Raw genomic sequence first — 27,697 nt, 5'->3', positions numbered from 1 at the left:
CCCCACCCCTAATCATTGGTGCAAAATGTCTCAGTGAGGGCTGAGCATGCTCACTGGACACAGAATGCCGTTTCTCAATTGGCAGGGAGACATAAATGGAGGCAGCACTCCACTCTGCACCAGTGTGGAGAATTCAAAGAATACAGAGCAACAGCATCAACAAGGCAACAACAACAATTTATTATTTATACCACGCTCATCTGGCTGGGTTTCCCCATCTACTCTGGGCAACTCCTAACAGAATATTAAAACATGATAAAACATCAAACATTAAAAACTTCCCTAAAAGTCAGGTAGTTGTTTATTTCTTTGATATCTGATGGGAGGGCGTTCCATATGGTGGGCGCCACTACCAAGAAGGCCCTCTGCCTGGTTCCCTGTAATTTCACTTCTCGCAGTGAGGGAACTGCCAGAAGGCCCTCGGTGCTGGACCTCAGTGTCTGGGTTGGACGATGCGGGTGGAGGTGCTCCTTCAGGTATACTGGGCCGATGCTGTTTAGGGCTTTCAAGGTCAGCACCAACACTTTGAATTGTGCTCGGAAACGTACTGGGAGCCAATGTAGGTCTTTGAGGACTGGTGTTATATGGCATTGGTGGCCACTCTCAGTCACCAGTCTAGCTGCCACATTCTTAATCAAATGTAGTTTCTGGGTCACCTTCACAGGTAACCCCATGCAGAGTGCATTGCAGTAGTCCAGGCATCCCCAACCTATGGTCCTCCAGATGTTTTGGCCTATAACTCCCATGATCCCTAGCTAACAGGACCGGTTGTCAGGGATGATGGGAATTGTAGTCCAAAACATCTGGAGGGCTGAAGGTTGGGGATGCCTGCAGTAGTCCAAGCGGGAGATAACCAGAGCATGCATCACTCTGGCGAGACAGTCTGCAGGCAGGTAGGGTCCCAGCCTGTGCACCAAATGGAGCTGGTAGACAGCTGCCCTGGACACAGAATTATAAGGATCGAACTACAGCAGGGGCTGGCAACATGGTGCTCCCCAGCTGCTATTGGACTCCAAGTCCCATCAGCCCCAGGGAGGATAGCCAGTGGGCAGGGAGGATGGGAGCTGGAGTCCAACAGCATCAGGCTAGCACCACGTTGGTTACCCCTGAACTACACATGCTTTTTTGCACATGCATATACACAAACAGTGCTTTGTCAAGGAGCATGAGTGTCAGGAAGAATCGGTGGGAGGGCTGATCTGTTTCCTTCATGCCTCTCAACTGTATCCAGAGGTGTACCTAGGCACCTTTGCATGCTTGGCAAGGAGATGTGTTGGTGCCCCACCTCCAAATCTTCCTTGGCAAGGAGCTGTATTGGTGCCTCCAAATCCGGAAGAGACCATGGGCCAGAAACTCAAAATAGTGTCGGCAGTTAACTGGGGAGGTTCCCCCGAAGAGCTGTTGTAACAGCCCATGCCAGTGATAATATTAATAATAATTTATTATTTGTACCCTGCCCATCTGGCTGGGTTTCCCCAGCCACTCTGGGTGGCTTCCAACAAAGATGAAAAATACACTAAAATGCCACACATTAAAAACTTTCCTGAACAGGGCTGCCTTCAGATGTCTTCTGAATTCAGGTAGTTGTTTATCTCTTTGACATCTGATGGGAGGGCGTTCCACAGGGCGGGCGCCACTACCGAGAAGGCCCTCTGCCTAGTTCCCTGTAGTGACCAGATTCCTCCTCCGAGGAGCCTGTTCGCCTTGCTCAGCCACCCAGGGCAGTGAAGGAGCAGCCCAGGGCGTCTGTGGATAGGCTGCTAGACCCCCTGAGTCTGAGTGGAGAGGCATGATTTTTGTGCATCCCTGAGCCTGCACCCTTGGCAGGGGGCAACCTAGCCCACCCCTAGGTATGCCCCTGATTGTCTCCTGCCTATTTCCCCTTCCCTACCCACCCTCCAGCTCAGTCATGTTTTCCTTGCATCCAATTTCAGAGACTGCCTGCAGGGAAATGGCAGGCCTTACAGTGGGTGGTCAGCAGAGAGGGGAAGATTTAAGCACATCCCACCCAGCCAAGTAAAGGTGAGCTCCTTTACTTCAGCCTTCTGCACCATGGTGCATTCCAAATGTTTTGGACTACAACTCCCATCAGCCCTCGCCATCGTGACCAACAGCCAGGGATGGTGGGATCTACATCCCAAAACATGTGGAGGACGCCAAGCTGATGAAAGGTGCCTTACAGGGGGAATACAGGATTGAGAAACTCTTGTTTGCATCATAATATACTGTATATGTAGTGCCACTCTAAATTAACTGGGGGGTTTCTTTTTGAGTAAATGACTGGTGATCGCCTCTGCCAAATCTAAACAAATGCACAGTGACAGGGTGTTGTGCTTTTAGTGAACTTCTGACACATGAAGGAAGGCTGGAAATTCCATGACTAGACTCCAGGACTTCCACTGTCAGGATTCTACCCTTCCCTTTAAAGCCCTCTAGTGCCTGGCCTCTTGTGCTTTCCAGTCCCTTATGCTATTTCTTTCTAGGGTTGGGAGAGATACTTGATTCAGTTCATATTTAAACGTGAATCTGTTGAATCCTTACTTTCTGAAGCAGTACGTGAATTGAAACAGCCACCCTTTGAAATTTGCGCTTCTCTGAATATGTTGCACTTTTCCGTGTGTGTGTGTGTGTGTGCGTGTGTAAAAATAACATGCAAAAATGCATTCTATTGGGGAAATCACTTTGCAAAAATGTGTATATTAGGAGACCCACATTAAAATGCTGACAAATTTTCACGAGATTTCAAAATAATAAATAAATCACATACAGTGGTACCTCGGGTTAAGTACTTAATTCGTTCCGGAGGTCCATTCTTAACCTCAAACTGTTCTTAACCTGAAGCACCACTTTAGCTAATGGGGCCTCCTGCTGCTGCTGCGCTGCCACTGCAGGATTTCTGTCCTCATCCTGAAGCAAAGTTCTTAACCCGAGGTACTATTTCTGGGTTAGTGGAGTCTGTAACCTGAAGCGTATGTAACCCGAGGTACCACTGTATGGAAATGTGAAGAACTGAACTGATCCCTAATCGCTTTGGGGATGAGCCTAATGCTTAATTATGCTCTCCAAAACCCCAATTAAACATATGGTCAGGATCAGAAAGACGGAGAGCAGGAGGGTTGTAGCACCATGGTAAAACATATGCCTTTTGTGCCAGTAGTCTCAGGTTCAGTCCCTGGCATCTGCAGGTGGGGCTGGGAGAGACCCCTGCCTGAAATCGTGGAGAGCCACTGCCACTCAGTGTAGTCAATATTGATGTAAGTGGTCTGATTCAGTGTAAGAGAGCTTCCCATATTCCCAATCCCACTCAAAAACAGCAACAGCCAGGAAGCATCCTAATTCGTCAGAATTACATTTCAATTTTACATTTAGCCTAAATCCAGGACAGCACTACATTCCATGTGGCTGTGGTAAACGCCAATGCTTTCTCGAGTTGCCCACTGCAATTCTTTATCTGTATTTAGGCGGTCAGTTGAATAAAAGGGAGCTGGGATATACTGTACACCATCCTGATTTCAAAAGGTCATCCCAACTGCTGGGTGGGATCACCCAGAGTTCTGGAGTGTGTTACCAGTGATATGCTGATGATTCACGGCTCTGCTTCTCCTCTACATCTGCAGGTGTGGCACTGGACGTGCTAGACCAAAGTCCTGCCTCAGTCATGGGCTGGATTGCAGTCATTCAACTGAGGCTTATTCTAGATAAGGCTGAAGTGCTTCCCTTGGCTGGTTGATGCATGGCCTGCCTTGAATGGGGTTACCCGCCCTCTGAAGGACCAGGTGCCAGTGTAACTGGATATCCAAGCTGTTTCAGTCGCAAAGTGCCTTCCATCAGCTTCAGCTGGTGGTGCAGCTACTTCCCTATCTGGCCAAGGATAGCCTAACTTCCATTGTCCATGCCCTGATAGGATAGATTACTGCAATGGATGATATATGGGATTGCCTTCAAAGATAGTTTGGAAACTGCAGGTGGTGCAGAATTTGACAGGCTCCTGAACAGGGCAAAACAGTCCAAGCATAGAAAACCAATTCTGGTATAACTGTGCCCAATTCAAAGTGCTGGCTTTGACTTCTTCTTTAGTTCTTTTCATCAGTTTGTTTGTTTATACATTTTATTTTCTGTTTTTTCATTTTACAATTGACATAGTCGTGACAGTTTTTGTCTTTTACAAGCTAAAGAGAGAGAAAAGAAGAGAAAAAGAACCCCTCCCACCTTGAATTCCTTCCCCTCCCTTCTGCGGTTCCATGTAATACAGTGGTACCTCGCAAGACGAATGCCTCGCAAGACAAAAAACTCGCAAGACGAAAGGGTTTTTGGTTTTTTGAGTTGCTTCGCAAGACAATTTTCCCTATGGGCTTGCTTCGCAACGAACGTCTTGCAAGTTTGTTTCCTTTTTCTTAAAACCGTTAATACAGTTGCGACTTGACTTTGAAGAGCAACTCATAGCACGCGGTGTGGTAGCCTTTTTTGAGGTTTTTGAAGACTTTGGTGATTTTTTAAGCTTTTCCAAAACTTTTCCGAATCCGTGCTTCGCAAGACGAAAAAATCGCAAGACGACAAAACTCGCAGAACGAATTAATTTCATCTTGCGAGGCACCACTGTATATCTTATTCCTACCACACCTCCAAGTTTACCCTATTTATCATTTATTCTTTTAATTTTATAAAACAAATAATTACTGCGAATGTTTGCATTAGTCCTGCTAATGTTTTTAGTTGTGTACAACAGATTTTCAATTCTTCAATAATGCATTTCCATTCCAAATCAAAATGTCTCTTTTCTTGATTTGCGTGGACAAGCGGAGTCCCCAGATCCCCCGCGGTCCCCCCGTCATGCGGAATAACGACTCGAGACAATGTGCTATGGGATTAAATAGGCCACAACTTTATTAAATTTCAAATGTGGGTAGACCTTGGCTCAGGCATTGGGCGTTCTCCCTCCCCAGTCCCCAGCCGGGGACCTTGGGAGCATCAGGGTTATCCAGTGTGTGTGGGGTGGATGGGCCGGCTCTGGAGAAGATATGTTCAAGCAGAGATAGCCGCCCCCGTTACGCCGCCACCACAGGGGAGAGCAATGATGACCTTTCGGCGCACGGCCAAAGCCTCTCTTCAGAAACCCCTTTAATGGGGAACCCTGGTATCGCCGCCGCAAAGAGGAAGATGGACTAAAGGATCCAAGGCCTGATACCGCCAAAGTTGTGACGTTTTGCTACGGGAAAGGCGAAACCTGCCAATGCAGGGAAATTCCTTTCCGGCCCTTTAACAGAGACCTTACGTAGCAGCGCCCGCATACCTGTGAAGAAAAGTTAACCTGTGAAACCTGTGAAGAAAAGTTAACCTGCAAAATAAGACATTAACTGAGGGTGGGTAGGGTGGGAGAAGCTCTGGAGCCAAGTGAGGATTCCCAGGTAGGATCCTCCCTCTATTGTGTGGGCAGGTAATCCCTCCCCTACCTGGCCTGGTCTCCTTGGCAACGCTTCCCCCAGGTGGGATTGGGCAAATGACTGAGGTAGGCGGAGACCTCCAGGTATCCCACCTGAGGGAAGGCAAGGCCAAGCCTATGCTGTTGGAGCCGCTCCAGATCTAGGGGCTGCACATGTCCACGCAAAGGGCGCCCCCCGTTTTAAGCGGGGAGCGGTCATTCTTAACCTTCTCATAAGTTTTGCCATTTCTGCATATTCCAATAGTTTCTGTTGCCAGTCTTCTTTCGTTGGGTTTGTTTCTTCTTTCCATATCTGGGCAAACACCATTCGAGCAGCTGTGGTCGTGTACATAAATAAAACCTTTTTTTCTTTTGGCATCTCTATTATTCCTAAAAGGAAAGCTTCTGGCTTCTTTACAAAAGTTATTTTAAATATTTTTTTTGACTCATAAACCATTTCCCAGAATGCTTTCTTCCTCTTACATAGGAAAAAATGTATCTTCTTTCTCCTTACATTTCCAACAAGTATCTGATTGCGATTTATAATTTTTTGCCAGCTTACTAGTTGTCAGGTACCATCTATACATCATCTTCATATAATTTTCCTTTATTCCATAACACGCTGTACATTTTAAGTCTACATTCCACAATCGCTCCTATGCTGACAATTCTATACTGTGTCCTATATCCATTGCCCCAATGTATGATTGTTGACTTTTGCTTGCCATTCTAACAGCATTTTATACATTTTTGACATTACCTTCTTATTGTTATCTAGTAGATCTCTTTGTGTGTGTGTGTGTTTGACTTATAAAGCCTCCCCCCCCCTTTTTTTTTTACTGGTGGCACTGGTGCTATGGAATTCACTCCCAACTGGAATATGAGATAAGCCGCCTGTACTGGCATTCTGCCAGCTTTTAAGCTTAAATGCACATGTATTCCCTTAATCACTCAAGTTGAGTCTCCTGTTTTAATTGCTTTGTTGTTTTAATGGGATTGTTTTATTGCATCTTTTACTTCTAGAGCTTTATATTTTAAGATTTTAATGGGACAGTTTTACTGCGCATTCTAATTATGGATGTTTATAATTTAATGCTTGTCTGATTGATTTTTTACACATTTAAGCTCTCTCTCTCTCTCTCTCTCTCTCTGTGTGTGTGTGTGTGTGTGTCAGGATGCTGTCAGTGGCTCCCAGCTGGTTGCCCAGGAAAGTATAAAGACAAGGAAAAGTTTCTTACCATCCTTTTTTATCCAATAATTACAGAGAGAGGCTATAGAACCTAGCCTCTTGGACAATGGCATTGTCCTGAGCGAATCTCCAGCCGCCCGTCTCCCACACTTCCTCATTCACCAATCTCAGCATCTCTCCTATGGGTGCTGCTACGTGCCCTCTGCCTTTGAGCTCTTTGCTCTCCTACTTTTAAGGCTCACCAGGTTCCGGGAGATGCTTTCTAAAGACACTATGTCAGTCAGCTGCCGTTCTGGTCCTGCCTCCTCTTCTCCCATTATTTCCCAACTTTCCCCCTCATCTACCTCTGAGCTGCAACCTCCCTCAAACCCCTGATGTAAATAAATCTATACTGTCTTCCTCTTCCTCCTCCCTGGAAGGGTCAGGATGGGGAGGCGGTCTCCACCATGCCTCCTCTGCCCAGTCCCTTACAATATATATAATTTATTATATGGGCTTCTGGTTTGAATGGAGTGCACCTCTTAACCCAGCTTAGCTAGGAATAAGCACCACTTAGTTCCTTCTAGGCACAGTTGGAATTTCATTGTAAATCTCCCCATCCTGCTCTAATCAACCTTCTCTTCTTTCTCTTGACTGGCCTTCTTATCATCTTCACTGTGCCAATTCATTTCTCGTCACTAAACCTATCATAGTTACTTATTCAACCAGCACATCCTGTTTTTTCTTGTGAGAGCACAGTGGCCATTTTGGGTCCCTCAATCTCTCGTGATTTCACACTGTGACACCCCCCCTCCCCCGGAAAAAGTGATTTTTCAGGGCTGCAATCTTGCGCAACATCCCAAAATGTGCATTTTAAGGCACCATGCCACAAAACTCCCACTTTTTGAGGGTGAGGGGAATTAGGGTGTGAAATAACATGATATTATGGCACCCCAAATGGCTGCTGTTACCTTGTGAAGAAAAAATGGGAAAATGTTGTCCCAAAAGATGGCGTCCTGATTTTTCCCTTTGACATGTTGGACGATATATTCTAAGTTTCACACCTGCCCCAACCCCATGCTTTCAATTTGCTGCCCTTTCTCTCTGGGGCTTACTGCTTCCCAGCATCCATACCTCTCTCTCCTGGCACTTGCCTAAACTGGCCAATATTTCTTCAATTTAATCTAATACCTATGCAGATGCTACCTGTTGATGCATGTAAATATGATGATGATGGAGATGTTTCAAAGCTTTGGATATTTGGTTTAAATCAGCTATTGTTATCTGCTAATCCACCTTGGGCACTGTGACCAAAATTTGAGCATGAGTTGAATTGAATTAACGAATTAATGGAACCAAACAAAACACACCACGATACCTGAGGCACATGGGTATTTCCAAGCATGGAATTATTTTAATGAATGAATGTTTCCGGGCCTTTTCTGGCATTTCCCAAACCCAGCATCATAGATCAGATGTCTTCTTTGGAAAGGATTTTGGCAGAAAGGACCCTGTCTGGCAACCCTTCTGGAACTTGACATGTTACTCAGATGCTGATGACAAAGATTGGTTCTCATTAATAACGGCTCACTGGATCTCTAAAATTCTGTCGATTACTAAATTGTCTGGTTTTTTTATCCTGCAGCAATGACACAAATCATGTCTCCTTCACCTGGGTCCTACAGAAAATATTTTCCCTTTTCTCAGCTGGTAGAGCATGAGACTTCATCTTAGGGTCGTGGGTTCAACCCCAAATTGGACGAAAAGATTCCTGCATCCATTGAAGGGAGAGTTGAACTACATGACTCTTGTGGTCTCTTCCAACTCTATGAAATAGAGTTGCCATCCAGCTCAGAGCTGGTGAAGCTGAATGCTGAAAGACCTAGGGCTGGCAAGAGAAAGTACTTTTTTGAACAGTGCATAAACAAGGGGTAGTGCTGATGGCCAACAGTTTGGAGGGCTTTAAAAGAAGGTTAGAAAATTCGTGGATGTGAAAGCTGCCAATAGCCACATCTATCTGATGCTGGTAATGATATATGGCTTGCTGACATTTTCACGGGGATTAGGGATTGGTTGCAGGTCTGAGGGTATTGGCGGCGAGCTTGGGGCTCGTGTGGCAGTTAGGCATTGGCAGGGGCATTGTTATGCAGATGAGTCGGGGGGGGAGCGCGATCACCTCCCCCAAATATTCAAGGGTAGTCCGATAAAGGATTCCGGGGGGGGGGGCGTTGCCTCGTCCGAAACCTATGGAGGCTAGGGCCTAAAGCGCCCCCCCGAGCGATGACCCCTCGGGGAGTGCCTAGGGATGTGCATCTCAGGGGCTCCCCCTCCTGGAGTTAACCCTTTCCGGTTCTCATACCGGATAGTCTGATAGGGCCAATGCCTAAAGCCAATACCGCTCTTAAGGTAAAGGTAAAGGTACCGTACGGGCCAGTCGTGTCCGACTCTAGGGTTGTGCACCCATCTCACTTAAGAGGCCGGGGGCCAGCGCTGTCCGGAGACACTTCCGGGTCATGTGGCCACCGTGACGAAGCTGCTCTGGCGAGCCAGCACCAGCGCAGCACACGGAAACGCCGTTTACCTTCCCGCTATAAAGCGGTACCTATTTATCTACTTGCACTTAGGGGTGCTTTCGAACTGCTAGGTGGGCAGGAGCTGGGACCGAAAGACGGGAGCTCACCCCGCCGCGGGGATTCGAACCGCCGACCATGCGATCGGCAAGCCCTAGGCACTGAGGTTTTACCCACAGCGCCACCCGCATCCCTAATACCGCTCTTACCTGTAACCAATAAAGTTGTGGCCTTTTTTAGCCCATTAACCTAAAATCTTGGTGTCCTTCGTCTTTATTTATTCCATCTGGTGGGCGGCGGGAATCGCCCACAATGGCCTATATTCTATCTCCATTGCTAGAAGCAATATGATTCTAAATACCAGTCGCTAACTGCAGGAGGGGAGGCTGGTGTTGCATTCAGCTCCTGTTGCGTGTTGAGGTCCCCAAGCCACCCCAATAAAACACAATTCACACAGAATTTTTGTTTAAGGCTTTTGGCATAATTTTGGCCACAACTTTATTAAAATACAAAAAATGTGAGTGGTTGCTTAGGCATTGGTTGCGACTATCTGACCCCGCACGGGGACAGACTGACATTCGCATGCCCACGGTCAGAAAGGGAAAACATTTTAGGGAGAAAGATGGAGCTGGGTACCATGCCCTCACCTCTCCTCAAATGCTCCCAGGGGCTCTTGTGTGGCCCTAGCCCCTTGACAGGGGTTTGGACAAAAGCATGGTGAGCCCCTGGATTCCTTTAACGGAATACCCTTGCAGCAGCAGCATTGGAGGGGCAGGCACAGCCAATCCATGCCCCTCCACCAACCAATTCATAAAACCAATGCCTAACAAGTTGTGACAATTTGCTACACAGTAGGCAAAAACCAAATGGCAACAGCCAATCAGCCAAATGGACAAAATTTGTACCGGGCTCCTGCCCCAAAAGCAGACGACCCCATGACAGGCATAACAAGGTCAATGTGAACAACCCTAAATATAGGGAGGGTGGGCTGGTGATCCGATGTGCGCAGTGAAAAGAGGAAGCTCAACGCTGCGCGCAGGGAATAAAAGCCTTCTTGGCTCTCAGTCGGAAAATGGCAACATCGAATTCTCCTCAATGACAAGAGGAGCCCAATCGCAAAAGTGGCCAACTACTTTTTCCCACCCAGCAACAGTGAGGTGTCTTGTTAGACCCCACTGCAACACACGCTCTCCATGAAGGAGAACACGCTTTGTGAGAAAGGTCCCCATTTCCCACAAACCTGGCAGGGCTGGACACCAACAGCTGTGAGAAGGGCAGAGGCACCAACTCTCTGCTGGGTAGAGGGCAGAGTTTAGCCTAAAAGCAAGGGCTTGGTGTCTGCTTCTTTGGAGGCCAGACCCTGGAGGGGGACAGAGTTGGTCTGAAAAAAGTGTCCCCACACAGTTAAAAGTTATAGAATTATAGAACCATATAATTGTAGAATTGTAGAGTTATAGAATTATAGAACCATATAATTGTAGAATTCTAGAGTAGCTAAAGCATCCTTGGCAGATGGCCACCCAACCTCTGCTTAAAAAGCTCCAAGGAAGGAGAGCCCACGTCCTCCTGAGGGAGACCCTTCCAGTGTCAAACGGCTCTTACTGTCAGAACATTCTTCCTGATGTTTAGTCGGCATCTCCTTTCTTGTAACTTGAAGCCATTGGTTCGAGTCCTACCCTCCAGAGCAGAAGAAAACAAGCTTGTTTTCTCTTCCATGTGACAGCCCTTAAGATATTTGAAGATGGCTATCGGGGTGCCAACTTGAATAAAATATTGGTGGGGGGATGGACAGGTAAGTCCCACCCCACATAATCAATCACATGATGCAGTACATGCACACCATTTGAATGGCAATGCCCCGGCCCCCTCAATTTTTTTATTGGTGGGGCAAAGACCCCTTCGCCCCTAGGTGTTGGCTCCTATGATGGCTATCGTATCTCCTCTCATCCTCTTTTGCAGACTAAACACACCCAGCTCCTTCAACTGTTCCTCAAGTCTTTAGGGGAGAGAAATAGACTTGAATTTCTTTAGTTACTTTAAGGAATTTCAGTGAGAAGCATCCATCTTCCAAGGGACTGTTGAACGTGGTGAGATACTGTGCTTCAGTACTTATTTCCATTGTCTTAGCAAGGTACCTCTCTCTGTACCTTTCTTTACATGACTACCGGCAGATTAAGATTGCCAGCTTCTGAAGGGGGGGGGGTGAGGAAGAGTCAAGACTGCGTTTTCCAGTCCTCCACACCTTGCAAACTGCCTCACCTGCTCCCTCGCCGACTCCCTCCTTGGCACCACAGGTGTGCCAGGAAGAGGCGTGAGGGGATTTCTGGCCCTATCCGAGCCTCCTGAGCAGTCAGAAAGGGGTTCCTCTGAGTCAGTTCCTGCATGAAGAGGCCTGTGTTTACATGCTGCCATCTGTGAAATGCTGCAGGAGACCACAACTATGCTGACTGTAAACTGCGAGGCTCTATGTGTGTATTTGTGTGTGCCTCTTCATGAGTATGTTGTCATCTTTAGGTGACCTTTTCATGTACGAAATGGATGTGTAGAGTGTGGGCACGCACTTCTGGTGTCCTCTTGGACTGCTGCTTGAAAGGCTTGCCAATTGTACATTATTTATTGGGGGGGGGGGTAAATTACATTTGATAGGCTTCAGCTTGTACCCTTCTAGACAAAAACAAAGGGCGAGATCCAGAGCTTTGTCTCAGCTGGAACTCAGTTCTGGCACCTCTCAGGTGGGAGCCATTGCCATTATAAGAGAACAAGGGAGGTGTCCATGGTGAGTTCCGGCAACTCTTTTTCTAGAAAAATAGCACCGGCGAGGTCCAATGTCAAGCAAGTGCCTAAAGCAAGAGAGTTGGCGTTGTTGTGCAAACTACTTCCATTGTGCCAGCGGTGGCACAAGAGGAAGTAGTGGAAGAGTACAAAACAGTACAGATGTTTACACTGGTCCAAGCTGTCCAATGGATTTGGCTGTTTTGCCACACTAGGAGAAAAACTCCGGCTAGTATAATGGCTGTTGCATTAGTGGACTGTCCCAATTGGTTCTCCATTATTTCACAAGGTAAACACACACAGAGGCACACAGACACACCTCATAAGGGGGCCTGATTTGACCCAAGGTTCAGCTCTAGAATGCAGGAAGTATTTTTCTTCTTAAGTCTTCATCTGAGCATGTGCAGAGCGCATGCCCTTCCTTATTTTCTCATCTTCATGAATTTGGCATTAAGGGGCTTCTAGCTGGATCTGAGTCCTTATACTTTTCTTTTTACCGATTCATCTTTGCTACACAATCTTTCTACAGTGATGTTTGGAAGGACATGTGTAGGGAGACTAGCTGGGAATCACAGACAGCTGCTATGCTCAGGTCCCGCTTGCCGGTTTCCCATAGGCATCTGGTTGGCGACTGTGAGAACAGGATGCTCTTCTAGAGAGATGTTTGACCTGATTTAGTTCAGCTCTTTCTTGGGTTCTTATCTCCCAGTCGGAAGTTCCTATACTGCCTGTGTCTGGAATTAGTCAGATCATCTCCTGACACTCTTTACAAAGTGCAACCGTGGGTGTTGCCAAAGCCTTTCAATCTTGGGATGGGCGCATTCAGGTTACTGGATTGCTGGACATGAGGCTCTCTGTGAAAGTTCTCCAGAAACAGCCTGAGGGCAAAGTACACCATAACATATTCCACAGAATGAGTTCATGGAAAGCAGCCAAAATGATAAATGGGTTGGAGCAGCACTCTTATCAGGAAATATTTGTGGTTTTTTAGTTTAGAGAAAAAGTAAGTAAGAGGGGACATGGTATGGGTGAATAAAATTATGCAAAAGATTAAAGTGTGTGTGTGTGTGTGTGTGTGTGTGTGTGTGTGTGTGTAGTGATAGAGTCCAAAATCAAAGAAAATATTTGCCCCAAAACTATGTCATGACTGTCTATAATACCTTTCAAGACAATGGAGTATTCTTTTCATGAAACCGTAGTGGGTTGCCTCCAGACTAAGAGAGACAGTGTTGTGCCACAGTTAGGTTGTTGGACTAGTCCCTGTTAGACCAGGAGTCAAATCACCACATGAAGCTTACTTGTAACTCAGCTAGATTGGTAAAGAAAAGGTGTTTATATGTGTTGTATATGCATTCTAACGCTAGTCACAGTTCCTCAGTCTAACCTAGGTTGTTGTGATAATATGCAGAGGGGCAGAATCATGTATGCCACCTTGAGCTCTTTGGAGAAAAGCTGGGATATAATTGTAACAACATCAACAAGTCAGTTGGAATTCAGTCCCATTGAAACCCATGTGAAAAGCGAGTATGCTGAGGTCCATTAATTTCAATGGGAAACGAATATTTACAACTTCCACATAATGCAACTGATTTAGCCTGACCTCTCCCCACCAACCTACTCTGTTACTTACTGGTAAAAGGGGGAAATGAAGGAGGAATTGGCTCATTTACAAAGCACACCTAAAGTTTCTTGCCTTCCTCAGGTGAACCAGGTGTCTTATTGTGGTAAACGGCAAATCCTGTTCTGTACTGGAAAATGGTAAACAAGGCCACATATTTGGCCTTCAGATCCATGGGTCAGTGTCAAAATTACTCTAACCATCTCTGCTTGTTTCCTAAGAAGATTGTCTAAAATTTCCAAAACCTGCTGCAACGGAAAGGCCTGTGTTATTTATTTCAGCATATCTTATATTTACAAATTAATGTTTTGTTCAGTTCTTCATACAATTGCTCTAATGATTTCTAATTTATATAGATCATAAGAATCAGTCTGTCGGTCAAATGTGAGCCTGTCAAATACTAAATAGCAAATGGATGGGTGGTATTCAATCCTAGTTATACTCAGAGTGGATCTATTGATCTGACTAATTCCTTAATTTCAGTGGGTCTATTCTGAGTAGGGGACACGGGTGGCGCTGTGGGTAAAAGCCTCAGCGCCTAGGGCTTGCTGATCGAAAGGTCGGCGGTTCGAATCCCCGCGGCGGGGTGCGCTCCCGTTGTTCGGTCCCAGCGCCTGCCAACCTAGCAGTTCGAAAGCACCCCCGGGTGCAAGTAGATAAATAGGGACCGCTTACTAGCGGGAAGGTAAACGGCGTTTCCGTGTGCGGCTCTGGCTCGCCAGAGCAGCGATGTCACGCTGGCCACGTGACCCGGAAGTGTCTCCGGACAGCGCTGGCCCCCGGCCTCTTGAGTGAGATGGGCGCACAACCCTAGAGTCTGTCAAGACTGGCCCGTACGGGCAGGGGTACCTTTACCTTTTATTCTGAGTAGGACTTAGTTGAATGCAACCGAATGTCTGGGGAGGGTTGATAATACAAATAAGCATAGTATTTGAGTCGTGGAAGGGCTTGTCCTTATATTTTGTTTATCTTTTAAAAAGAACTATTCCCCCTCCCTTTGGTGAAAAAGTCCCACTTGACGAATCTCAGCCACCTTCATAGTAATTGCCCAATCAGGGTTTTCACACTTGGCAGCTCCTGCTGTGTGTCACACTGCTAAAAGGAGCATTTTCTGTGTTTGGCTAGTCAACGGATGTTATAATGTTGTGAGTCATGCTTCTGTTGATTTTATAGAACAAACACGGAGTATATATAGAGGTCAATTGGGAGCACACAGGCAGATCCATTGACAGAGGGACCGAAGTGTTCTAAGGCTCCAAGGCTGGGACGCTGAAGCGAAAGAGACAATGAAGAGCTTCCTACTGGCGATTGCGCTCTGTGGAGCACTTTCTTGTGCTTTGCCCTTAACCCAGGAAGCTGATCAAGTTGCAGAAGCGGACCTGAATTTTGCCAAGGTAATGGTTGATGGTAGCACAGAGGGGAAGCAGAATTCTGCTGCTAGATTGACTAGCAAAAAAAAGTAGACAGTTGCTAAATGCCTTGTGCAAAGCGGAATTCAATGTGATGCTTATAGCCTGGGGAAATGTAGATTCACTCCTCTCCTCCTCAGAGCTGCTGGATGGGTTAATTCTTCATGCATAAATACACCTTGGAGCAACTTCCATTCAGCTGAGGAGGCATGTCTAGGATTGCATTGTTAATGTCTGTGAGCTTCAGTTCCTTTGTCGGTAACATGGGTGCAATGGTGAATGACCTTCTTCGTTGCGAATGAAGGCAGAAAGTATGAATGGCTAATTTTAAAATGCGAATGGATATATGTGAAAATAGTTCTATAAGCAATCAAATATATCTTTCTTCCAATCAGAAATACATAGAAAACTACTATCCTGATTCCGCATCGACGCCTGTCATAAGAAGCAAAGGAAGTGACGATATTCCTGCTGACAAAATACGGCTGATGCAGGAACGCTTTGGGTTGAAAGTGACAGGCAGATTGGATTCAAACACTTTGGCTTTAATGAGGAAGCCCAGGTGTGGGGTTCCTGATGTAGCAGAATACAGCACCTTTCCTGGGGATCCAGCATGGAAGAAAACAAAACTGACATATAGGTAAGGTTTCAGTACACTTAATTGATTGGAAGATGCCATTGGAAGATGCTAGAAATATTGGCATTCCTCAGTAAGAACAGTAATGGTCTTTCCTCAAAGTTGTCTAGTCCATCATGATTGATCTTCCTGCATAATGAAGAGTTGGGGCACAATTAATTGCAGTGCTCCCTTGGTTCTCAAATGACTTGGAACTCAAACACCTTGGTTCTCAAATGCCGAAAACCCGGAAGTAAGTGTTCCGGTTTTCAAATGTTTTTCAGAAGTCGAACATGGCTGTAGCTATTGTATCCAGGGCACCTGCACCAATCAGAAGCTGTGCCTTGGTTTTCGGACATTTTGGAAGTCAAATAGACTTCCAGAATGGATAAAGTTTGGCGGTTTTGTTTTTGCTACTTAATTTGCTTTTTTATTTTTGAAGCTTTTTTGGTTAATTTGTTTTTGTGACTGTGTGGAACCCAGTTCAGCTATTGATTGATTGATTGATTGATTGATTGTGTGACTGTGGAAATAGATAAAAGCCCCCCATCCAAACAATGACTATCATCAGTGCAGGTAAGAAAAAATAATAATTTTAATTTTAATCATCTACAATACTGTCTTATTTATTTTATAGTACAGGACATTGTTGATTGCTTTCATTTTATGGATCAATGGTCTCGTTAGATAGTAAAATTCATGTTAAATTGCTGTTTTAGGTGTTGTTTTTAAAAGTCTGGAATGGATTAATCCATTTTGCATTACTTTCTATGAGGAAAGCGCTCCTTGGTTTTGGAACGCTTTGGTTTGGGAACAGACTTCCGGAAGGGATTAAGTTTGAGAACCAATGTACCACTGTAGTTCATAGTTTGCAAGAAGCATAAAAGCCTGCTCATCATTTCATCGCTTTGATGCACCTAGAAATACAAGGAGCATGGATTTTGTGTCAGATGTGCTGAGATGTAGAAAGATATCTCTCTTTCACCAAGAGACTTCGAAAGCTGTGTGGTGCCATTTCTTTCATACGTCCATTTTCTTTACAACTCTGTGTTTCACAGCGTTCTGAATTACACGCCAGACATGGACCGCGCTGATGTGGATGTCGCCATCGAGAGAGCTTGGAAAGTTTGGAGTGATGTGACTCCCCTGACCTTCACCAGGGTTTATGGGAAACCTGCAGATATTGAGATCTCATTTGCTGCTAGATGTAAGTAAACCACACACAAATAGATATAGGTAGTTTTACTCAGGTTCCTGGCCAGGCGACTTATCCACATGTTCTTTGATTTATTTATTTTTAAAGCTCATGGTGACTATATCCCGTTCGATGGACCAGGTGGACAATTGGCTCATGCATTTTCACCTGCTTACGGTGGAAATGCCCATTTCGATGAGGATGAATCCTGGGTGCGGGATTTAACAGGTAATTTGTTTACTTTTGTCTCAATATATTCAGCTGTACACTTGCTTGTAAAGACTTTCAGTGTGACTCTTAGTTACATATACTGCAAAGTAGTGAGACACGGATACCATTCTAATCCTAGGGTATAAAAATGCTTACCGTATTTTTCTGTGTATAAGATGCCCCCGTGTATAAGACGACCCCTATTTTTTTTAAACCAAAATTAAGAAATTAAGTTGTTTAGCTTTTTTGGGGGGTGGTCACTTCCACCAATCTCTCACCCGCCTGCCCACCACTGCCAATTGCTTGCCACAGCCACTGCCGATCACACACCTCTCCGCAGCCACCAACTGTCTGCCCTCTTGCCGCCACCAACAGCCCACCCGCCCACTTGCTGCAGCCGCCAATCACCTGCCCAGCTTGCCACAGCCAATCACCAGCAGGCCTTGCCGCAGCCACCAATCATGCACCCAGTCACTGCTGCCAATCTCCTGCTTGCTGCTGCCATTAATCGCACGTCCCCCCTCTGCATCCACTATCTGTGTATAAGACAACACCCAAGTTTTGCCTGATTTTTTTAAGCAAAAAGCATCATCTTATACATGGAAAAATATGGTTTGTGTTTAGGGGCCATCCTCTATGTTTCTGGCATACAAAAGTCACCTGTCTTCAGATGGCCAAACTATGGGAGTCACTACTACAAGATGCTGCAATGGCCCCCAGTGTGGGTGGCTTAAAGGCGATTAGAGAAATTAATGGGGCATAAGCCTATCAATGGCTTCTAGTGCATCCCAACTTCATGACTCTAATAGCAGTTGCTAAGAATTGCAAGTGGAAAAGGCACTGTTGCTCTCAGATCATGTTTGAGGCTTCTGGAGGATGCTCCATTAGGACAAATGGAGTGCTGCCTCCTTCGGGCCAACCTTCCTTCCTTTTGACTTGCAAATATTTGACGGATGGCCCTGCTTTTCAGCTTCCCATTCCTTAATCTCAGTGCTCTTGCAGAACTCAGCAGGGAGGTGGATGGGGACAACCCTGGAATTAGTGAGCTCTGACTGTCATTGGCGCCGGCTGCGTCTGCTGCTTGCCCTTCTGACTCCTTTACCAGTCCCAATGAGTGACAGTCACCACTGCCACTGTGAGCACAGCATGTGAGTTTAGATGGGTCTTGGGTACTTATCTAGCAGGACTCTTCTGGTGTTCATGGCATTTATTCCTTCAAAAACCATGTCTGATAGGAACTTTTTCTTCAGAAGCCTAATCTGTAAGGATGGAGAAATGTATTCTGGTCCATGTCACTTACACATTTGTTCGCTCATGGGGCTGTTCCATCCAATATTTCTATTCTTCTCAAAAATTATTAAAGCTACAAATACACACACACACACACACACACACACACACACACACTTAAATGCATATATTTGAATGCGCCAGTAGCGGTTTAGTCATGCTGGCCACATGACCCAGAAAGCTGTCTGTGAACAAACACCAGCTCCCTGGGTCTGAAAGCGAGATGAGCACCAAAACCCCATAGTCGTCTTTGACTGGACTTAACAGTCCAGGGGTCCTTTACCTTTACCTTACCCCTAAATATATGTTGCAGAACATATTACCTCTCAATAATACACAATTTAAAATGCAGAAAGGCATCACATTAGAAACACAAAATCTGCTGGCTAGATACATTCTGCCACACATTAAACCGGAAGAGGTTGAACTGGGTCATTCCCTAGTGGAATGTGCCAAAATCACATCCTTAAAGTCCCCCGAGTGATATATATTTCACTATCTTATACCCAGGTGAGCTTCACAAGTACTCACAATCTTCCTGTTTCCTTTTAGGAGTCAACCTTTTCCTTGTTGCTGCTCATGAGTTTGGCCACTCACTGGGTCTCAGGCATTCTGGCATTTGGGGGGCTCTGATGTTTCCAACTTATCAAGCTACGGACCCGCAAAACTTCAGGCTTCACCGAGATGACATTGAAGGCATCCAGTCCCTTTATGGTAAGTACAGACTCCCGGATGATTGTGTGGATTTATTCCACGCAAGAATAGCACTGGCCTGAACCCTTAGTCTAAGGACATTCCCAGAAGGGAAATTGCCCATCGCTTCCTCCTGCCTGCTGTTCCAGCAGAAGAAACACTGGAGAGTGGCCTTCTGAACAGTATGGTATGGAGAGACTGTGGAAGACAGTGGCAGGAAACTTGACATGAAATTCTTTAAAGTAACTTAGAGTCTGAGGACAATTCCTCCTCTTCCTCCCAGCACCCCCCACATGCTCTTTCTCGTTTATTTGTCTTTAGGAAGTCCCTTTAAACCTCAAGAGAGGCTTTTCAGGGGCACCGGTGGCTGGGCAAGAGAAGGGATTGGGAACTCTCCTTCTGTGAATTTCCTTAGTTTAGGATTCTAGTTCAGCTCACCAGCTGATGTGAATTGGCGGAGCCAACCTGTTATTTCATCCATTATCGGGTTTGGCCATCATCCAGTGAAGCCTCTTGCTCTGAGCTGCATCTTGCAAATCTTGCTTGTTCTTCAGTTCTTCTCTTTAACCCCTTTTCAAGGACCCCCTGAAGGTGGTGAGGATGGTGATGGTGATGACAGTTCGTCAGGAAACCCAGAGCCAGCAACAGAGGCACCATCCACAGACTTGTGTGACCCTCGCCTGGCTTTTGATGCTGTTTGCTCTCTCCGAGGGGAAACCATGTTCTTTAAAAACAAGTAAGTTACCTACAAGGGACGCTGGTGGCGCTGTGGGTTAAACCATAGAGCCTAGTACTTGCTGATCAGAAGGTCGGCGGTTCGAATCTCCGCATGGGGTGAGCTCCTATTGCTCGGTCCCTGCTCCTGCCAACCTAGCAGTTCGAAAGCACATCAAAGTGCAAGTAGATAAAGAGGTACCACTCCAGCGGGAAGGTAAATGGCGTTTCCGTGCGCTGCTCTGGTTCGCCAGAAGCGGCTTAGCCATGCTGGCCACATGACCCGGAAGCTGTACGCCGGCTCCCTCAGCCAATAAAGCAAGATGAGCGCCGCAACCCCAGAGTCGGCCACGACTGGAACTAATGGTCAGGGTTAAGTTACCTACAAAGCACTGACATCTTTCATTTCTAATTCAAAGTCATGCCCAACTCTCCAGCTGCATTTCAACCCAAAGCACTGGAAGATGATATCTGGATGTTCCCTTTCAGTTTGTTGGACTTTACTGCTACTTCAGATGGGTTTAATTGTTGACCTGTCATCTTGGTTTGCCATTCCTTGTCTTCTTTCCATCTCCGGGCTACTAGCATCCGGGCGGCTGTTGTTCCGTACATAAAAAGTCTATGCCGAAATGGCAAAACTGACCAGAAAACTCAGAAACCAAGAGGATAAAAACTTTATGAAAGAATGGGGGGAAATGATAAGTTATCTAGGAGACCACTGCAAACAGATGGAAACATTGACAGGATTTTTATTTCACTTGTAGTGTAACAGTTACCATGGATAATATGGATTGATATAACACTTAGAGTTTGGAAGAATATGCAGTTTTAAATGTTTAACATGGGACCCCATGGGGGAGGGGTCCCGAAATTCGGAGTAATCTCTGTTTATGGATATATATTTGGATTTTTAAAAAATATATAATTTTATATTTGTAAAATCAAATAAAAATGATTTCAAAATAACAATAAAAAATTGTTGACCTGTCAGTAGCCCAGTGAATTTTATATATTTGTAGAGCTTGTTACAAATATGTGTAATAAACAGAGAAAACCACCTTATACTGAGTCAGACCACTGGGTGACCTAGTTCAGTATTGTCTACACTGCTGAGTGAAAGCTTTCCTGGGTTTGAGACTGGGCAACTCTCCCAGACCTATCTGGTGATGGCAGGGATTGGATCTGGGACCTCCTGCATGCTAAGCTGGTGATCTACCATTGAGGTTCTTGCGTTGCACGGGGTCAGACTAGATGACCCTCAGGATCCCTTCCAACGCTGCAATTCTATGATTCTGTGTTTCTAAACATCCACATTGTCTCCCCCAGCTTTTTCTGGAGAAAGAATCCCCAGAGAAGAGATGTTGAAAAGGTTCCTATTTCTGCTTTCTGGCCAGCTTTGAGCAAGGGCATAGACGCTGCGTATGAAGTTAAGGCTGATGACACAGTGTTTCTCTTCAAAGGTAAATGTTGTGAGTATGAGTGAATGGCAAGTAAAGAAGCTAAGAAGGAGTTGAGAGGAGGGTGTCATGTTATGAAGCAGAAATAGCTATGTAAGAGGCTACAGAATGTTACTTACCAAATGCTAAGCTACAAAGTGTGGCTGTTAGAATGCCGTATTAAGACCTTGGGAGGCTAAGGTTGAAGTCCTAACTCAGTTCTAACCTATTTTACTGTCAGGGTTTTAAATCTCTTTGAAGGAAAAGGTGGGATATAAGCACAATAATACTGTATATAAATAAAATAAAATTCTGGGCTGCTGATAGTGAAACTACTTCATGTTTCTTAGGAAATCAGTCCCAGATATTATTATTATCATTTGTACCACACTTATATAACTGGGTTGCCCCAGCCATTTATTTATTTACTAAAACCACATCAATGCTATTTTTGACATACCCATCTTGAGGTTTTAAAGAAACATTACGTCAATATGACCTCAATATGTAACTTGCAAAATAAATAGATGAGCAGCCAGCATTAGGCCAAAAGAGACATATTATTATAGTCAAGTGGTATCAATATCCTGGAAAGGCCTAAGGAAATCAATAGGTTTCTACCAAGGTACACAAATACCACCTGTATTGGTTCCTGCCTTGATGCAGAGGAAAGATGATTCCAAACAGGATCATTCTTGTGTAAGCTAATAAAGGCTAGTAGATTATAACAAAGGGAATTATTATTATTATTATTATTATTATTATTATTATTATTATTTGTATACTGCCCTATACCCATAGATCGTAGGGTGCTTCACAACATTCAGGAATCCTGGGCTCTCTCATTCAGATTTGTTCCATCTTCATGCAAAGCTCTCTCAATCATTTTTCTTTCTGTCTGTCTTTTGCTTAACAGGACACAAGTATTGGGCCACCAAGGGAAATATTATACAGAGAGGCTTCCCCAAGAATATTCACAGCCTGGGCCTCCCCAAAAGTGTTAAGAGCATTGATGCAGCTGCTCATGACCGCAACTCAAAGAAGACATATTTCTTCTCTGGAAACAGTTACTGGAGGTAAGGGGAACTAACCTAGCTCACGTGGAGCAATCCGGAAAGTTCCTTGAGAAGCTCTTTAATTCAGAAATGTGGAACTGGTGGTCCTCAAGATGCCACTGGACTCCAAAACCCATCAGCCCCAGCAAAAGTTGCCAATGGGCAGGGATGCTGAGAGCTGTAGTCTCAGTAACACCTGGAGGACCAACCCTCCTTTCAATCCTTTGCAACTGAAATGCAAATAATGTACAGTGGTACCTTGGGTTACATAAGCTTCAGGTTACATACGCTTCAGGTTACAGACTCCGCTAACCCAGAAATAGTTCCTCGGGTTAAGAACTTTGCTTCAGGATGAGAACAGAAATCGTGCTCTGGAGGTGTGGCAGCAGCAAGAGGCCCCATTAGCTAAAGTGGTGCTTCAGGTTAAGAACAGTTTCTGGTTAAGAACGGACCTCAGGAACGAATTAAGTACTTAACCCGAGGTACCACTGTATCACGTGGTTCTTGCTGCTTTGCCACACATCCCAGAACCATGCAAGACACCTTTGTTTAAAAACCCCCAGTGAAGGAAAGTCCTTTCACTTTACATATGTAGGTTCACATATAAGGAGTTTTCAATGTAGCTGTTTCTGATGGTGCAAAGAGCAATGAATTCTCAACCCATTCATTTCTTTAGATATGATGAAGCCCAGAAGTCCATGGAAAAAGGTTACCCAAGAAAGATATCAGCTGACTTCCATCAGGTTGGCTCCAAGGTGGATGCTGCTTTTCTGAACCATGGTGAGCAGATGACCATCTTCATGGTGCTAGCCTATTAAACAATATTTTCTTCCATGTGGTGGTGAGATCATAGGAGGACTTGACCACATCTGCCAATGTGGCAAGTTGCTCAATGACCTGAGCCTCTGAGGACTGCTCCCCTGGCCGTGGTCCATGTCAGGATCTAAAAAGCAGGTCTTAGCTCAGAGCCAAGTTGGTAGCTGAGTACCAAAGTTCCTAGGGTCAATCCCTAGTGTCTCCCGTTCGGCCTGGGAAAACCTACTGTCTGAGACTGTTTTCTTGCCCACAAAGATAATTTTCAAAGTAACAAGAAATAAATGGAAGGGGGGGCATTCTTTTTTAAGACCATTTCACAGATCCCCTGAAGCCCATCCATGGACCCTCTGGAGGTCCACAAAACACAGGTTAAGAACCACTGTCATAGATGACTCTGTGCAGACTACAGTGCTTGCTTGGCATGTGTGCTAGTGCAACTGAGTTTGAAAGTTCCCCAGAGGCAGTACGTTTCCGAGCACAATTCAAAGGATTGGTGCTGACCTTTAAAGCCCTAAATGGCCTTGGCCCAGTATACCTGAAGGAGTGTCTCCACCCCCATCGTTCAGCCCAGACACTGAGGTCCAGCGCTGAGGGCCTTCTGGCAGTTCCCTCACTACGAGAAGTGAAGCTAAAGGGAACCAGGCAGAGGGCCTTCTCAGTAGTGGCACCCGCCCTGTGGAACGCCCTCCTGTCAGATAAGGAAATAAGCAACTATCTGAGTTTTAGAAGACATCTGAAGGCTACCCTGTTTAGGGAAGTTTTTAATGACTGATGTTTTAAGGTATTTTTAATCTTTTGTTGGAAGCCACCCAGAGTGGCTGGGGAAACCCAGCCAGAGGGGCAGGGTATAAATAATAAATTATTATAAAATTATTATTATTATTTTGAAAAACGACTGATCAGGCACTGACTCCACTCAGTGGATCTGGAACCTCTTTTTTAAAAAGCTACTTTCCTGTTTATGTTGGTATCCATTGACGAAGAAATAATCAATAGCAGAAAGCCACTGAGAATATTGCTGCTGGGTATGGTCCCAAAGGGAGGTATTTCCAAGCTTAGGGGAAACTCAAGGTTTGTAGAAGTACGAAGGAATTGTTGGAGGAGGATGCAGAACAGCCCAAGGCTGACATGGGAAAGGAGGCGAAAAGGAAATTGGCAGGGGGAGGTTGGGTCGGAATGGAGCATTGTGGTGGAGGAGAGCAGTCAGGAAGCAAGTCTTACTGGAAAAGTGAGTACAGTGGTACCTCGGGCTACATACGCTTCAGGTTACAGACTCCCCTAACCCAGAAATAGTACCTCGGGTTAAGAACTTTGCTTCAGGATGAGAACAGAAATCGGGCTCCGGCAGCGTGGCAGCAGTGGGAGGCCCCATTAGCTAAAGTGGTGCTTCAGGTTAAGAACAGTTTCAGGTTAAGAACGGACCTCCGGAACGAATTAAGTACTTAACCCGAGGTACCACTGTAGGCTCATTCTACACTGAGGTGTTTTGTAGGGTTTTGAGAGTTTCCGTCATCCATTAGATCCACAGTTTTCACTCTCCCTCATTTTTCTTTTCAGGACATTTCTATTTATTCGTTGGCTCAGAGCAATATGAGTTTGACAGCGGAACCAAAAGATTTATCGGCATCAAGAAGAGCAACAGCTGGTTCGGGTGCCAGTGACACGGGACAAAGAGTGATGCAACCCAGAAGAAGGGAATCTCCTGGGCATTGTGTTTGTTGGCCTGTCCTGTGGTTGCATGAGCCACGGAACAAGCTGCGTTTTGAATAAGGAGCTTCTAAAATGGAAAATCCCCACTGTTTTAAACTTACGATAGATCTTAATTATTATTATTTTTTTTAAAAAAAAAACAATCCTGTTTCTATCTCTGTCTTTTATTTCAACGTTCATTTTACTTTTTGTAAACTGTTTATAGGTTTTTTTTTAAAATCAAGCAGTATATAACTTTTGTTACATAAATTAATAGATATTTAATATAAATTATTGCTGCAAAGAATATGTATGTTGTATGCTACTTTGTAATAAAGTGGATTTTTATTATTATTGTTGTTGTTGGTATATGATTACTATTGTTATCGTTAATCGTGGTTCATCATGAGGTCTCAGGGCAAGTTACAATTATATAAAACACAATTTGAAAATTGTGTTAAATTATTTAACACAATTATTTCATTTGTGAGAATAGTGTGGATTCTAAAATACGTATCCCATGTGTAAAGGGTCAGCTTAAGGTGGGTCTTCAGCAAAAGACAAAATTACATAATGAAGGTGTCAGAAAGAGTTCTGCCCCAATGACCAGCACTGTTTTTCATAATAAAATTTCATTAATTTCATTTCAAGCAGATAATAATAATAATAATTTATTATTTATACCCTGCCCATCTGGCTGGGTTTCCCCAGCCACTCTGGGCGGCTTCCAACAGAATATTAAAATACAATAGTCTATTAAACATTTAAAGCTTCCCTAAACAGGGTTGCCTTCAGATGTCTTCTAAAAGCCTGGTAGTTGTTTTTCTCTTTGACATCTGGTGGGAGGGCGTTCTACAGGGCGGGTGCCACTACCGAGAAGGCCCTCTGCCTGGTTCCCTGTAACTTGGCTTTTCACAGCGAGGGACCCGCCAGAAGGCCCTCGGTGCTGGACCTCAGTGTCCGGGCAGAACGATGGGGGTGGAGACGCTCCTTCAGGTACACTGGACCGAGGCCATTTAGGGCTTTAAAGGTCAGCACCAACACTTTGAATTGTGCTCGGAAATGTACTGGGAGCCAATGTAGGCCTTTCAAGACCGGTGTTATGTGGTCTCGGCAGCCACTCCCAGTCACCAGTCTAGCTGCCGCATTCTGGATTAGTTGTAGTTTCTGGGTCACCTTCAAAGGTAGCCCCACATAGAGCGCATTGCAGTAGTCCAAGCGGGAGATAACTAGAGCATGCACCACTCTTGCGTGACAGTCCACAGACAGGCAGGGTCTCAGCCTGCGTACCAGATTGAGCTGGTAGACAGCTGCCCTGGACACAGAATTGACCTGCGCCTCCATGGACAGCTGTGAATCCAGAATGACTCCCAGGCTGTGCACCTGGTCCTTCAGGGGCACAGTTACCCCATTCAGGACCAGGGAGTCCTCTACATCTGCCCGCCTCCTGTCCCCCCAAAACAGTACTTCTGTCTTGTCAGGATTCAACCTCAATCTGTTAGCCACCATTCATTCTCCACCGCCTCCAGACACTCACACAGGACCTTCACCGCCTTCACTGGTTCTGATTTGAAAGAGAGGTAGAGCTGGGTATCATCCGCATACTGATGAACACCCAGCCCAAACCCCCTGATGATCTCTCCCAGCGGCTGCATGTAGATGTTGAAAAGCATGGGGGAGAGGACAGAACCCTGAGGCACCCCACAAGTGAGAGCCATGGGGTCTGAACACTCATCCCCCACCACCACTTTCTAAACACGGCCCAGGAGGAAGGAGCAGAACCACTGTATAACAGTGCTCCCAGCCCCTCTAGATGGTCCAGAAGGATGTTATGGTCAATGGTGTCAAAAGCCGCTGAGAGATCCAGCAGAACTAGGAAACAGCTCTCACCTTTGTCCCTAGCCCGCCGGAGATCATCAACCAGTGCGACCATGCCTGGAGTTGTTCAGCAACCACTCGCTCAATCGCCTTGCCCAATAATGGAAGATTTGAGACTGGGCGATAGTTGGACATATTGGCAGCATCTAAAGGTGGTTTTTTAAGAAGCGGTTTGATAACCGCCTCTTCCAGTGGGTCTGGAAAGGCTCCCTCACAGAGAGAAGAAGAAGAAGAAGAGGAGGAGGAGGAGGAGGAGGAGGAGGAGGAGGAGGAGGAGGAGGAGGAGGAGGAGGAGTTTGGATTTGATATCCCGCCTTTCACTCCCCTTCAGGAGTATCAAAGTGGCTAACAATCTCCTTTCCCTTCCTCCCCCACAACAAACACTCTGTGAGGTGAGTGGGGCTGAGAGACTTCAAAGAAGTGTGACTGGCCCAAGGTCACCCAGCAGCTGCATGTGGAGGAGCGGAGACGCAAACCCGGTTCCCCAGATTACGAGTCTACCGCTCTTAACCACTACACCACACTGGCTCTCAAGAAGCATTCACCACCCTGCGAAGCCCATCACCCAGCCCTTCCCGGCTAGCCTTTATAAGCCAGGATGGGCAAGGATCAAGAAGATCGTTAGGGCAAGTTACAATTATTTAAAATACAATTTGAGAATCAGTTAAAATTACTTCATTTGTGAGAATAGGGTGGATTCTAAAATACGTATCCCATGTGTAAAGGGTCAGCTTAAGGTGGGTCTTCAGCGAAAGACAAAACTACATAATGAAGGTGACAGAAAGAATTCTGCCCCAATGGCCAGCGCTGGCTCTCCTCAATCTCTTCATGGGATCCAAAACTAACTCAGATTCCTAATCTTAAATTTAGCCCTCCACATTCCTCATATTAATTTGACTGTGTGACTTCTCCTTCCCTGTAGGGTCGTGGATGAGCTTTTCCTGAATCATCACTTTATCTTTTTGCCAAAAGAGGAAATGTTCTTTTCAAGAAAAAAAGGGAAATGTCTTTAAGTTAAAGAAGTAACCCATGAGACCATACCATTTATGGATGTATGAAATGTATTACACAGAACAGCCCATAGGCTGTTCCAACAGCTACCAGTTAGACATATTTTTACATTGGAGAAAAAGGTGTTTTTCATAATAA

The 27,697-nt window shown here is 45.4% G+C and overlaps 1 protein-coding gene across 1 annotated transcript; it reads left to right on the top strand.

Moving 5' to 3' along the window:
- Nucleotides 1–14,745: 14,745 nt before the first annotated feature.
- LOC114595664 (stromelysin-1-like) lies at nt 14,746–25,021 on the top strand. The gene is made up of 10 exons (XM_028726164.2): nt 14,746–14,941; nt 15,352–15,596; nt 16,631–16,779; nt 16,876–16,995; nt 18,820–18,981; nt 19,540–19,696; nt 21,001–21,134; nt 22,027–22,186; nt 22,842–22,945; nt 24,539–25,021. Exons 1-10 carry the CDS (start codon nt 14,834–14,836, stop codon nt 24,640–24,642), a joined length of 1,443 nt encoding a protein of 480 aa, XP_028581997.2. The 5' UTR covers nt 14,746–14,833; the 3' UTR covers nt 24,643–25,021.
- Nucleotides 25,022–27,697: the final 2,676 nt, after the last annotated feature.

Source organism: Podarcis muralis, chromosome 4, assembly GCF_964188315.1.
Source record: "Podarcis muralis chromosome 4, rPodMur119.hap1.1, whole genome shotgun sequence".
NCBI lineage: Eukaryota > Metazoa > Chordata > Lepidosauria > Squamata > Lacertidae > Podarcis > Podarcis muralis.
The sequence above is the reverse complement of the archived record's forward strand: the minus strand, read 5'-3'. Positions and strand labels throughout refer to the sequence as shown.

Excerpts from the sequence above, each read along its gene's own strand:
- LOC114595664 (XM_028726164.2), top strand. The coding sequence starts at position 14,834 with ATGAAGAGCTTCCTACTGGCGATTGCGCTCTGTGGAGCACTTTCTTGT. Across the intron at positions 21,135-22,026 it reads CACAGTGTTTCTCTTCAAAG|GACACAAGTATTGGGCCACC; the intron begins GTAAATGTTGTG and ends TTTGCTTAACAG. Across the intron at positions 22,946-24,538 it reads TGCTGCTTTTCTGAACCATG|GACATTTCTATTTATTCGTT; the intron begins GTGAGCAGATGA and ends TTTTCTTTTCAG.